Source organism: Alosa sapidissima, chromosome 20 (genome assembly GCF_018492685.1).
Source record: "Alosa sapidissima isolate fAloSap1 chromosome 20, fAloSap1.pri, whole genome shotgun sequence".
Lineage (NCBI taxonomy): Eukaryota > Metazoa > Chordata > Actinopteri > Clupeiformes > Clupeidae > Alosa > Alosa sapidissima.
In genome coordinates, this window is record NC_055976.1 from 6,437,135 (window position 1) to 6,451,109 (window position 13,975).

The window sequence follows — 13,975 nt, forward strand, 5'->3', positions numbered from 1 at the left end:
ATAGTGCATCAAAGTGCATCGAAAACGGGGCATTAAAAAAAAAGCCATTACCATCGGCATGGCGCCGGCGTTTTGTTTGGGCCTCCGTTCATGTCTCTCGCGGTCCAGTGCGAGCGGCGTGAGTCCACTTGTCAAAACAAAAGGGTGAAAGTGCGAGGTGCTCATACTGGGGATGATCAATATCGCATCAAGCTAAGCACAGAGCCTCCCCGTCCTCCCAGAGCCCACCAGGAACAAGTGACAAACTCTGAAAGTCATTAAGAGGCCTATGGATGGGAATATTGACCAGGAAGGCGTGAGAAATGCTGAGCCCATAGAGGCTGTCTCACACCTCTCACTGGCTCTCCCAAGCACTCGATAAAATGTACACGGAAGAGATACAGATACAGTATGTGGGCTCTCCTCTCATTTCCTCTCTTGCCACTTTGTGAATGTGCCTGACAGTTTCCTTCCCTGGAAATGTGAATAGAATATAAAACAGAATGGGGATCAAAGTATAATCTGCATTTTTAATGTAAAAAAGATGTTCACTTCTCTCTTTTTGAGGTGACCCAGTCCATGTTAGGTTCAAGTGAAGTACAATTTTTTCAATTTGTTCCATGACACCATTGTCCTCGGGGCAATGTGTATCGCCTTATTTAGTTAGTCCATTTATGCAAACACTGGATTCACATGACATCGGCATGCCAGAAATTACATTTCTGAAGTTCCGTTGCAGACGACATGTTCCTTCCATTTGTGCTAGGATGTTACAGATCCCATGAGAATGAATGTCAACAAACTGAAAACCAAGCACAATATCCTGGGAGACCTTGTTTTTCAGCCTCAACAGAAAGACAAATGTGTACACACACACATACACACACACACGCACACGCACACGCATATTGAATAGGTCTGCATTTAAGCCTGCCTTCCTTATCATCTCCCAGCAACGAATCATTATTATCCTTGCACTTTCTCAACTAACAATGACAATTCATGATTAAGCTGACAAAGCCAGCAGTAATTTGAGATATCTAAATGTCCGCTCACTGTGTCTGGGTCATTGCTTGTCCAGCGGGTGCATGAAGCAGTGAGTGCACTTGGTTGTAGAGCCCCTTCAGCACAGTACGGATGAGCATGCGCTGTGATGGGAAAACATATAGAGCAATGCCAATTAAATCCACCCTCAGTGTTTCCAGTCTATTACCGCGAGAACACCTTTGGCTCTTGATATAATTTCCTTCGGCTGCTGCAAACTCCCTGTAATTTGACTTCGCTGCCACACAGCATTTTTGCCGCCACTCGTGAAATGAAATGTAATGTAAACCTGACTGGGTACAGCAGCTGGCTGCTACTGTATGGTGCCATGAGATATTTCCCTGGTGATGCAGATTTAAGCAGTTCGAAGGCCAACTCCAGACAGCTCAGACGGACAAAAGGCCATTAACAAGGTTGACCTCTCCCAAGAGCCAAATTGCAAGCATTCTTGCATGGTGCACAGGGGTGAAACCCACAGAGCATTGCTTGACAGCTTGATGGGTGGCTGAGAAAGAATTCCATTTAGAGATTATGTAAAGCCATTAAGGTGGTGAGACAATATGTATGGATGGACCGTGTGTGTGTGTGTGTGTGTGTGTGTGTGTGTGTGTGTAGCAGCTGTAAGCTATCAATTAAAACAACAGGAGTAGGATTCACATCCCATTTCATTTCAACAGGGTTTTTAGACCATGTGAGAAAGACCAACTGGGAACTGAAAATACACTGCCATTTTAATTGAATGAAATCACACTTGCAAATTGTTGTTCCAACAAATTGCTCCTTTCTACGCAATTAGATATTAAGATGTTAGTGGCCTGCCAAGAAGAGATCTTAATGTAATTGTAACATCATCCATGGCTAGTTAACATGCCTATTTCACATTCAACCAAAGAGATTCAGATCACCATGCCTTTATTCTAATGTCACGATTTCATGCCATGGCAACAGGATGACACCTACAGGTCATACCTGGAAGTGCTTTAGAAATATTCATGACACAAATAACAGATTTTTTACATAATTAACACTTAATTTACATACTTAACACGAGATTTGAGAAATACATTACATCATGACTAAATGAGTGATGATAAAAAATCACTACTATCTACACACTTCATTTGTTGACCTACGTAAAACCTGTTCACTTTGCAAAACTGATGGGGAAAGTGTGAAAATGACCTTGACTCATGTAGGCTCATGGTCAGTATTAAATATGAGATAACAAGTTTCAAGGTGATCTGTACCCAGCATATGCTCAAACTGTGGCTGTAAGTCCTTTGGGGTGAATCCGTTGACAAAGTGTCCACTGATCTCCTTGTAAAGAGAGGGCCCAACATCTTCTGTAAATTAAACACACAAATACAGAGATTTCCGGTTATTTATAGCAGATAAACCAAATAGTAATAGATAGATAGCCAAATTGATGAAATTGCTTTGAGTTCTCTAACCGATCTGCTTTTCTCAACAGAATGTGTATTGACGACTCCTTGACATTTCGTCTTGTCTTTTGTTGAAGCTGACTTTATTCAAGAGAGGTCAAACAAAGTCAAGTTGCCCTTTAAATGTCTCTTTTACAGGGGAAGCATTGCACTTACCAAGGTACCTCTCTCTGAGGATTTTCATGGTGACAGACAGACCACCAGCATCTTTCAGGTGCACTTCCTCCTCAAATTCATCATCCTCCACTGACATGTCCATGGCAACTTTGGCATTACTGACCACGTCTACCAAATCTTCCTCCTCTACCTCCTCAAAGTCATCTGGATAGTCAGTAAGGTCTGTGTTGGCAGCTGCACCTGTGGCAAATGTGAGCCAAGAAATTCAGAAATTCCTCTTATGCAGTTGTGCATTTTATTACTTAATTCAGTTACAAACACAGATCTTCCAAGGTGTAAAGGTTAAAAAGTTTGTCCTCGCAGATACAAGTATTTCCCTGTGCTATTAAATTAAAAGGACAATGCTTTCTTACCACATGAATCGTTGAGGGCATCCTCAACTGCCGAATCATGTGATAGGGACTCAACCTTGTCCATGCTGTCCTCAGTGGAGGACAAACTGTCTTGATCATCAAAGTCTTCTGAGTAGTCTGAGCCCATGGAGTCTTCAACCAGGTCACTGTCATGTCCATGATGACCTTCCTCCTCCAGTGTGGGGGCCAGTGGCACAGCTGACTCAACATGACCATCACCATCCTCCATGCTGGCTACCCTGCCACTCTGCTGCCCAGAACACTGATGCCGACTGTCAGCTTCCTGCTTGCGCGGGGCTCGGGCGTCAGAGCTCATCTTACTTAGCTCGGTCTGCCGGTGCTCGACAAAATGACCTAAGTGATCTTGAACATAGGCAGAGTTCAGTAAGCTGTTTGCACTTGGTCTGTTTTCAGGCACCTCATTTAGCATGGCCTTGATAAGTGCATGGAGAGCTTCAGAGTATCTGTCTGACACGGGCTCATAGTCACCTTTAATGATCTTGAAGAACAAACTCAAGAGGTTTGTTGCATCAAAAGGGGGTCTGAGAGCACATATCTCATAAAGTAGGCAGCCAAGTCCCCATATGTCAGACTTAGCACTGTATGGGACATCCTGACAAAGTTCAGGACTCAGGTACCTGGGTGTGCCTACACATGTACAAGCCAGGTCCAGTGTATTGGTCATCATCTTTGAAATTCCAAAATCTCCCACCTTTATAATTCCTTTTTTAGTTAAAAGGACATTGGAAGTCTTGATGTCTCTGTGCAGCACTTTCGCTGAGTGTATAAAACTAACAGCCATGGTGACCTGGACAAACCATTCCATGACCTTCTCCTCTGTGAAATAATCATTGGGTTTGCGCGCTTGGATTTGTTCATCCAGTGTTCCACCATCACAGTAGTCCATCACAATGTAAATAAACTGGTCCACTGAATCAAAAACAGTGTCGCTCCATGTGACAACGTGCGGATGCTTCAGTTTCTTCAGTATCTCGGCTTCTTGCAGAACCGCCTCTTTGGTCCTACTCCTATGCGAACTGTCAATCCCTATTCTCTTCACAGCACACAGCTTGCCTGTTTCGATATGCTTCATAAGAAATACAACAGCTGTCGCGCCCCTTCCAAGTGAGAGTATGCTCTCGTAACTTTCCATATCGAGCCACAAACAAAAAAGCTAACTGTAAAGAGGTAGCTGTTACAAATTAGCCAACATGACTCAAAGTCATAGGCTAGCGTTAACGTTTGGTTTCCTTGGCTAAACTATTTTCATGTTCAGCTAACACTAAGCCCGTGCACATTCCCGTGCTTTTTTCCACTTGAGAAGATAATTCTTCATAGCCCTGTTAATGTCCTCAAGGTTGGCAGTTAAGATTCTGCTAATAGGAAATGTCTCATCTTTCAGGTGCTCCCAGGCATGTTTTGTTTACCTTTCGTTTCTATAACAACAGGGGCAAGAGAACTTCAGAACTGCTTGTTGATTGGCCAACGCATGGGCCACCTCCCATCAGACAAGCATGCGCTAAAACGTTTGAAGGACGAGATGAGGGGTGAGGGACATCCTATGAGGACATCATGATGCTATGGTAAGGCATGGAGTGGACCAGAGCCGTATATAGACGGCTCTGGAGTGGACTATCTTGCTCCAAGAATATTTTACTTAGTTGCCAGTGTACCAAAGACGTATTTTCTATTCTTTCAAGCATACCCGTCCTTACTGGAATTCTTTCAAAGTTAATGTAATAAAATAATGAAGACACATGGAGCAATCATGTAGTAGCATTATTTCGTTTTATGCATACTTAGTTATTTATTTCCCATAATTGTAACCATGTGTCAACTGAAGTGGACATTATGGACAGTCAGGTATATTTAAGGTGCAAATCATAATATTGCATTATGTTTTTGTGTGTGCAGATAAAAAGGTTTCTTATAAGCATTAAAACCAATTTTTGTTTATTGATTAAACATGATACAGAGTTTAATTAATTTCTATATTAACTACATATTGCTTCAAGTTGAGTGCTCAAGTGCATGTAGTCCACTAGAGTGGACAAGTGTATAAGTACAGTTACTAAACTTAATAAATATCCATGCCCTATATGTATACACATTTGGTTTTCATAATTTATGCATCGAAGGGTTAAAGAAAAAGGTTCTCATGATCATAATGCATTGATTGAATGCTAAATGTCAATTTATTCAAACCATGGCATATATATATATAGGCTATACATATATTACATCTTAAAAGCACATACATACTTTATTCATCCGCACAAACAGAAAAAGTAAAAACAGCTTTCAAACTAACACATAAAAGTACATACAAATATTAAAATATAGAAATATGACCAAATTCTTAATTTTGACTTCTAAGAGGTAGCTTTGGCTTAGTAGGTGCGGATGGATTGTCTGGTAGCTTTGACAGGCTTGCAGGCTTCTCTTTGTTGGCTTTCTTCTTCTAGAAAAAAAATTAACAAGTCAGCACATAGCCTTGGCATCAGAGCCAAAGTGACATACTGTACAAAGGCTACATGCACATTACGCACACACACGTTCCCACACGCAGAAATATCCCACATACTCACCTTAAAAAAGGGAACCCTGTTGCCTTCTTGACACATGATGTTCTCATCCCCATAAGAGGGTTCGGAGACGATACTGTCGCTGCAATTGCTGACGTCTTCTGAATCTCCAAGTGAATCCTTCAAAACAGACAGGGACACACCAGTCGAAACACTAGTTGAGTAACATTAACCCTAACATTCTAAGTTCCGCAACAATTGAAGGTTCTAAAATTCTATGTTGAATTCAATGAACCCAGATATTCTTTAGAACGTTCATTTCTCAACATTCCCGTCACACCAGTGTGACGGTACTCCTTTAAGGGTTAAGCATTGCTTTCTGCGCAGATGTGAAGGATGTATATGCATAAAGAACAAAAAAGGCTATTTTTGGGCATTACCTGGTCAATAGGCATCTCTTCCTCTTCCTCCTCCAGGGGGATGCACTGGGTCTGCTCCTGCTGAGCTCTGAACTGTTTCAGCAACTCACTGCGGCTGCGGGACCGGACCAACTCGCGTGGGTACGAGTACTCCTTCCTCTTTGGCGTCATACCTGATATGCCACAAAACAAGGAAGAAGTCAAGCCATCCAATACATTAGATGTAAATTTGAGTGCAGATTCCAATTTTCCCCATTTCGATTAAAACCCAATAGCAAGTTTAAATTGCTATTCTGCTGCCTCAGCCAGAAGCTGGTTTCTGTCTCATAACTCACCCGTGGGAACGTCTTCCCTGAGCTCCTGCAGGAAGCCGTGAACGGTGTCCATAGTGTGGTCCACCTGGGAGGACAGGCTCTCCGCCTGCCGCCGCAGGGCCAGGCGATCGTGGCCCGCCTGCTCCTGACCAGCAGTCACGAGCACTTCCGCGTCAGCCTGCTGGCTAATGAGACGCTCACGCAACTGCAGCAGGTCCCTCTCGGCACGGGAGCTGACATTCTGAGACATTTCCAGAAGACAGGAAGACAAGAGGAGGAGGAGGGGGAGGAGGATGATTGTCAGTTCACTGCATGACCTTTGATACTCTGAAAGGGGGCCCTTCACAGGCCTCTCTAGACACAGGCGTTTGCCCTTTGTGTATATTCTTTTCACTAAAACACTTGCAAATTGCAGATTCTGATTATGGATACGATAAGCCTTGAAGATATTATGAACACGCTTGTATTCTCCTAATAGCAGAAGTGTCTGGCTGACAGTGAACAAACTCATTTCCTAACTAGATCATAATACTATGTTAAAGGAAAATTCCAGTATTTAGCACTTTGAGTCCCTTTTCTGGTTTGTTTTGGATGAACTAGAGTGGTGGACACTGAAATTTTGACGATTGGTCCTGTCTCGACTTTTCTGACTTGTTTTGAATCGCCATTGACTTCTCAGAGTGGCTGCAAACAGGCATATTGTAGGCTACTCAAACATGTCCTAATACAACCCTTAACGTTCGTTTTCAAAACTGTGCAACTCACCGAGTGGTTAGTGGTGTTCGATGATTATTAAAAGCAAATATATCGGCGCAATGTATGATTTCCAGCCGTCTTATTTGCTATTGTGGAACTATACACAACCGCTCAATATTTGAACCTGAAGCATAGACGGTGGCGCAGTAATAGCAACATGCAATGAGTCTTCCAACAGAAATCAATAGGATTTTACAAAATGCCAAATAAAAACACGACAGAAACTGTATTTCGCTATGCTACTTGTTTTGGAACATCAACGAACACCACTAACCACTCGGTGAGTTGCACAGTTTTGAAAACGAACTTTAAGGGTTGTTTTAGGACATGTTTGAGTAGCCTACAGTATGCCTGCTGGCAGCCACTCTGACTAGTCAAAGGCGATTCAAAACGAGTCAGAAAGGTCGAGACAGGACCAATCGTCAAAATTTCGGTGTCCACCACTCTAGTTCATCCAAAACAAACCAGAAAAGGGACTCAAAGTGCTAAAAACCGGAATTTTCTTATAATTCAGCTTGCCTCCTCATATCTGATTACCTGTTGAAGGGCCCGGAAGGCCTCAGCGTTTGCCTGAATGAGGTGAACCTGTGTCTGGGTCCTAGATTCCACCTCCGCCTTCACTGTGGAGGACCACTGGATGGTGCCGTCCTCCAAAGTGGACAGGGCTGTCTGGACGGAGTGGCAGTAGCCCTGGGAATCGTCTATGGTCTGGCTCAAATCGGCGGTTGCCTGCTGCGTTCCGGAGATCAGCTCCTCGGCCATCGCTCCCAGGCGGCCCTGCGCCCCCACCACCTCTCCTTCAGCCTCAGAGCATTTCCTGTAGAGAGGTCAACAGAACACCGTGACCTACTTTTACAACAGTCAAATCTCTCAAAAGGTCAGAGCAATACAGTCCCCAGCAGATTATTTGACCGTGGATACAAGTTTCACAGCAAGATAAATGACCTTCAGTTCTCCGCAGTTTTCCAATCGGTTATACAAATTATCCATTTTCAAATCTTTAATCTTTCAGGCCAATGCCTGAATTCCAGCACAGTGCTGGAGAACTTCAAGCCCTGATAATCATATTGATATCCGCATTTCCAAAACTAGTGCGTACAGTGTATGAGATTGTACTATATTATGACCGTACATTTATGATTAGAGGATTAAGAACTATATTATAATAGGCCTAATAGTTCAAGATGAGGCCTGCAGAGTGAGCATAGTAGCGGGCTGTTGGACACTCACTTGAGTAGAGAGCTCTGGAGCTCCTGTACCGGGTGACGTAGAGCATCGGCTGAGCTCAGGAGACCATCTGCATCCGCCTGCATCTCGGACTCCAGCAAATCCATTTGCTCCCTCAGCTGCTTCAGCATCTAGGCAAAGGGAGAAAAGGTGACTTAACACATTAAAAGCCTAACCAAAAAACAAACCAGAGCAGAGCTTTGCCACATTTTTCAACAGCATTTAAGACCACTTCAGACTTACGGTGTTCTGTTTTTTGGAGCTATGGCTGATTTTAGTCTTCATCTTCTCCAGCTCTGCTTGAAGAGTGCTGATTTCATCCGTAGCTGTCTGTTTCATGGCAGCAAATGCCAGAATCTGGTCCTTGGAATGGGACTCCAAGTCATTCCTCAAGCATACCATCTGAGGAATAGAAAACACAGTTGACAAATGTAGTGTCTGTATTGTAATAAATTACTTTGAACATACAATACATAACTACATGAAACCAAAGACCACCAGTTCTAGTTAGGGCATAGAGGATGCCAACCTTCTCAATGAGCCCATGGAAAGCATGTAGCTGCAGTTTAAAAACATCATGTCGCTCCAGTATCGCAGTGATTCCAGGCATTGCCTGTGCCATCAGGGTCTCTTGCAGATGGAGCCGATGTTCATCCTGCAAGACACACACATACACATAATATTCTGTGGGTCTTAGAAGGCTACCGCACCACAAACAGGCTGTAATAAGGGAATTCACTCACCAGTGCCTTGTGCAGAACTTCTTTGGTCTGCTGACACAAGTTGCTTTGCTCCAGTATCTGAGCTTCGCACTGCTGAACACTCTCCCCCACAGCACTCTTCACGCTGGCCACCAAGGCCTCAGTGTCCAGGGCAGCCTGCGTGCAGGACTCGCTCACCATCCCATGAAGTTTGGCTACAGGAGGAAATAGAGGAGAGAACGTTTCAGTGTTTTGGGGATCTGTGCTCGAATAAAGCACTTAGGAAGGAAGGCCGTGTACAGGCACCAAGATGAGGCCTTCACCAAAGTCCTTTTAGGCAAGTCCCTCTACTCGGCGGCCATATTGCAGCGCTTTTTGGGCACTCATTGGGCATCCTATTCGGCAGAAATGCGCGTGCGCAAGGCTTCACGACACCAACCTTGCGCCAGCAGCGAGTTCACAACACATGATTGGCACGATGTCTTCACAACACACCATATGATTGGCTCAATGTATTCACATGTCGACGTTTTGCCGAGGAAGGGATGGGATATGTGTAGACAACGGCCATATTGGCGTTACAAACTAGCCCCATGCATTTCTATAGATGATTGTTTGAGCGCTGTGTCTCCACATTAGAAAGTCTCTGCCTTCACCACCTGGCAGCAACCAAGGTGTCAAAAACATCCCCTTGTCTAAACACGGTTAAAGAGATTAAAAGAGAACAGAGTGTTTCTCTTCGTGTCAGAACACACACACACACACACACACACACACACACACACTTACATGCTGTGCTGTTGTAGTAATCCATCATGCCTAGGTGTTTGGCGTTGTTCTCTTGAATAGACATCTGCATGTGGCTGCAGCAGGCGTTTAAGCGCTCTGTAAAGCCCTGCTGTACAGACGAGTTGTACTCCTCCACCGCTCGCTTCCTGTCCAGCTTGGCGTGGAGACCAGACACATCGCCAACACTGACTTCAGCTGTAGCAAGGAGCTAAAAGGACAGCAAGAGGTTTTTAAATAGGTTTAGATCATAACATGAGCAACAGATAGAGTCAATGGAGAAAAGGGAGGTTCATACACTGTTTACAAAATTCACACAATCGTTTATAAACATTTGGCTTGGGAAAACACCCCAGTTTAACTCACAAAAAGCATCACAGGCAACATCATGTCTTGTCCAATGTAAATTCAGAGGATCTGAACAGTGCAGTTCTGTTACCTGATTGGCAGTGCTATGCAGGGCTTCCTCTGTGCTTGCAAGCTCCGAGGCAACAAACTGCTCCTGGCTGAGCTCGTCTTTTGCCTGCTGCAGGTCTTTCTGCATCTCCTGCACCTGCAGACTTGCCCCTTGTAGCTCCTCTGTGCACTGGTCTAGTTGCTGTTTGCTGTCAGAAAACAGCTCATTGACCTGATATCGAGTGTGAAAAAAAGGTTAGGGTGAAAAAAAGTGACCACATGCCACTAACACCATTATGGCCACAGAGGGCAGCAGAGAGTCAGAGAGGCATTTTCTTATGATGCTGCGAATTAGAAAAGAGGATGCTGTGGTCGATATTTGAAAAATGCTTACTCTCTTCATCTCTTCCTCGATGGCATCAATTCTTTCTGTGTACTCCGTAATCTGCTCTTCTTGAGCGGCCAGTCTGCTGTTGAGGTCCCTACAATGCGACAGAAAGTGCCATTTTAACTCGTTTGCTCACATACCTGGGACAGAAGCGACTGCAGAGAAGCTTGGAAGAGAAAGTGACAGATTAATTGTCGTTATGAAAAGGTCACATACTCAAAGTTCTCAGGAGACAGGTAAACTCCATGCTTGTCACGAGTGGCCGATAGATCACGTTTCAGCCGTTCGATTTCCTCTGTATATTCCTGTAATATAAATAAGGTGGGAGACCATTTTTGTTTGTATGTTTTTTTTTTTTAAATAACATTTCTAAATTGTAAGATCTCTATTATTTCTACCTTGATAAGGGCCCTCTTGGTCAGTTTCTGGTTGACTTCTGGTTTGTTCATGATGCTCTTTGCTCGATTTGCATAGTCCAGCGTGCTCAAAGTTTCCTGAGGACATACATTACATTAATATTAGCCATTTGAAACAGCCATTTCTGTACAACCAATAACAAGCCAGGACAACAACTGACCTCAAGGTTGATGGAGGCTGGGGAGACAGTGGCGATGATGGACGTCCTGGTGTGGCCGCCCAGCGAGTCCTGCAGGATGCGGGTGAGCTTGGACTCCCTGTAGGGTACGTGCGGTGCCCGTTCCACCAGGGCCGTGATGACGCGGCCAAGCGTCAGCAGAGACTGGTTGATGTTGCCAGCCTCACGGGCGCGCTTGTCCACTGCACCGGACCGGCCGACGTTCTCACTGCCTGCCAGATCCACCTACGAGAGTGACACAAGAATAGATAGAGACCTACAGGTTACAAAGGTGCAGAGGTTGACCAGTATCCACCACCAATGAGTGAATTGAAAGAGTGCTTTTCTTGCACCAAACAAATTGTTTTCCAGTTCTAAACTGACAAATAACCTTAAACCACCATCATATTGAGTTTAACATCGGAAAGCAGCAAACTAGATGATTTTAACATCAATTAAAGATCATCTTTGTGTCTCTTACCAAGTTCAGTTTTCCAATCTTTACCAACTCCTCTCCCTCTAGGGTGACCTCCTTCATATGAATAGTGACCGTGAAGACAGAGTGTGAACGACTGCCAAAATGCAACAACAGATTAGTTACAGAAATGCATCATTTAACAGCTGCAGCCGTAAACTAATCTACTCACACATTGAATGCAACATAATACAGAGATGCTTCCCATTCAAACACAATATATCAGTGTTTCCCACAGAATTAAATTCTATTTGTGGAGGTAGGTTTGCAGAATTGACTTGAATGCAACAGTTTTTAACAAATTAGCGCAGCATTGTTATGATGCTAACCAGATTTAAGCACAATTTAGTACAACCTGGAAAATCATTGTGTGGTGGTCAATGTTGATATTGTGGTGGGCCGCCACAAACAAGTCAATGTATGGGAAACACTGATATATAAATTGTATTTAGCTCTGTGAATATTACAGGAAAATCAGAGAGTAATGAATGTCTGTACCTTGAGTATGCATTCATCAAAGTGCAGGCTGTTTTCCTCTTGGCAGTACCCCTCTCCAAAATTTGATAAACTTCATTCTTATTGTGGACAGTGATCTCCTCCAGTCCCTTCACAATGACACTTCGCTGCAAGTAGGGGGGGGGGGGGGGGGGGGGGATTATCCTTCGTTATATATTGAGAATCAGCATTATCCCCCTGAAGTACAGGGCCTATTATCTATTATGTAGCCACTGCACTGTATGAAGATTTAATAAAATCTAAATTATTTAAAAGCGCAAGAAGACCTTGTTTCGAGGATCGTCATATAGCTGAAGGCGTTCCGATATGTCAGAAGAACTGAGCAGGTCAAACAGCTCTTCATTGTAGATCTCAAGCAAGGAGACCTTGACTGAGAACTCAGTGCCGCTGGCAGTCAGCTTCTCGAAGATCTGATGCAGTGTACGCGGAATAATCCCAGCCAGAGGATCCTGAAAGGGCCACATTACAAATTGTCAGGAGTGTGTCAAGCAGATTCATGTTGCAGTATTAACAACTTTGAACTGGCCTTCCTTCAGCCAAAAGTAAGGACTTTCTCTACCTCCTCCCATGTGAACTCTTCATCAGGAGATCTCTCGCCTTCCATCGTGAAGGTTTTCCCTGTCCCAGTTTGGCCATAGCTGAGAATGAATAGACATACTGTTCAAACTTGTATACTAGAACTCACAGCTCCAGGCAGTTGTGTGATAAACAAGTACAGTAAACAAACACCATGAAATTGGTGTTGACTAAAACCGGGGCACAAGTACGCTGAATCCCATGACATGCTTGTACCATATGGAGTCAGTACTAAGATATCTGACATAAAAACATTTATTTTGACTAATTGACTTACGCAAAAATGGTACAATTGTAGCCCATCATCACCTCGTCTAAAATAGGACACACCACATTTCTGTATACATCAATCTGCTTCGACGGTTGTCCAAACACCTAAACAACAAAAGAGAGAGGAAAGTGAAACAATATACATGCATTTAGAAATTATAGGTTTGTATTGAAATTTAGGTTTATATTTTACCATGTCAAATGTGTACGTCTTCCTAGCACTTTTGTCGGTAACACCTCCAGTTCGAATTGCTACTTCTCTCCTGTTTTGGTCACAATCGATAACTCCATGTGAGCCAGACTTGCGCTCTGATGCGTTGAATGGCCTGTAACACGGCAATGCAGATACATAACGTTAGTGATCTTGACACCCATATAACGTTAGCATTGACAAACAAAAAGTCTGATAAACTTACCTGCATCGTACAACCACTTGGATGTTTTTGCCTTTTTCATCCCTTTTACTGCAAGCCACTTGTGAACTCATTGTCAGAGAACGTCTACGAGAATCCAGCTTTACTTGTCAACTGAACAGATAAGTTAATAATTCGTGAAACCGGTATTTGCACCGGAATGCCGTTACCTACAAATTGGTAGACCCGAGATCACAGCTCCTGTTTGCTAACCAGCTGGGCTGCTGCTACAGTGTGATGATAATTAACCTAACGTTAGCTACTTTAACGCTGTTTCGAAAAAACTTGCACTTATAAGACACCAAAGAGTTCGAAAAGTATTAACGGACGACTGACAGATGCCTCCGGGTCCAATTAACTTTAGAATAAATGCTGACAAATCTTGTATTTACTAGCTTCCTCAAATCGGTCTAACTAAGCAAAGTCAGACTGAATTTTTAAATATTGCTCTTCAACCAAAAAGCCAATCGGTGCAACGTATAACGTATACTGAAACGTGATTGGCTGAAGACATTTGTTGCCAGAACTATTACAATTTTATTTATCGTTTAACAATGTGTCTTCTTTTTCACTCACCATTAACATGATTTAATAAAATATAATATTTACATATGTAGTGATTATTGATAATATAACATAAAAAG

The 13,975-nt window shown here is 43.3% G+C and overlaps 2 protein-coding genes across 5 annotated transcripts in view; both read right to left on the reverse strand.

Annotated features, from left to right (window-relative positions):
* The window catches only part of nek12 (NIMA-related kinase 12), a 17,507-nt gene extending 13,106 nt beyond the window's left edge, over nt 1-4,401 (reverse strand). Inside the window, exons 1-3 of one of the 3 annotated variants that reach the window (XR_006025979.1) lie at nt 2,996-4,401; nt 2,622-2,822; nt 2,153-2,366 (exon numbers count right to left, since the gene is read on the reverse strand). Coding sequence is in view for 2 of the 3 variants with exons in the window: in XM_042075527.1 (XP_041931461.1) it covers nt 2,212-2,366; nt 2,622-2,822; nt 2,996-4,148 (1,509 nt within the window). In the remaining variant the exon portion in view is untranslated. Of the gene's footprint in view, nt 1-1,758; nt 2,367-2,621; nt 2,823-2,995 lie in introns of those variants that run through there. The other 2 variants (XM_042075528.1, XM_042075527.1) reach the window with 2 other exon arrangements.
* Nucleotides 4,402-4,931: 530 nt separating this feature from the next.
* Nucleotides 4,932-13,833, reverse strand: LOC121695024 (kinesin-like protein KIF11-A). Of its 2 annotated transcripts, none has more exons than XM_042075511.1 (22): nt 13,335-13,833; nt 13,112-13,244; nt 12,926-13,023; nt 12,632-12,710; nt 12,339-12,521; nt 12,055-12,179; nt 11,563-11,653; nt 11,085-11,327; nt 10,906-11,001; nt 10,724-10,812; nt 10,514-10,601; nt 10,163-10,351; nt 9,727-9,934; nt 8,980-9,152; nt 8,766-8,891; nt 8,480-8,638; nt 8,240-8,367; nt 7,547-7,826; nt 6,275-6,494; nt 5,961-6,112; nt 5,584-5,700; nt 4,932-5,453 (listed from the first exon to the last, which is right to left on the reverse strand). In XM_042075511.1, exons 1-22 carry the CDS (start codon nt 13,403-13,405, stop codon nt 5,355-5,357), a joined length of 3,147 nt encoding a protein of 1,048 aa, XP_041931445.1. In that variant the 5' UTR covers nt 13,406-13,833; the 3' UTR covers nt 4,932-5,354. The 2 variants fall into 2 exon arrangements, with proteins under 2 accessions (XP_041931445.1, XP_041931444.1); XM_042075510.1 differs by having other exon boundaries at nt 4,932-5,456; nt 13,335-13,831.
* Between the last annotated feature and the right edge of the window lie 142 nt (nt 13,834-13,975).

What these genes read in the sequence shown, in the direction of transcription:
- LOC121695024 (XM_042075510.1), bottom strand. Translation starts at nt 13,405, where the DNA reads ATGAGTTCACAAGTGGCTTGCAGTAAAAGGGATGAAAAAGGCAAAAAC. An exon ending in TACAATTGTACCATTTTTGC is followed by an intron (nt 12,711 to 12,925) that starts GTAAGTCAATTA and finishes ATTCATTCTCAG; the next exon opens with CTATGGCCAAACTGGGACAG. An exon ending in AAGTTCTGCACAAGGCACTG is followed by an intron (nt 8,892 to 8,979) that starts GTGAGTGAATTC and finishes TGTGTCTTGCAG; the next exon opens with GATGAACATCGGCTCCATCT.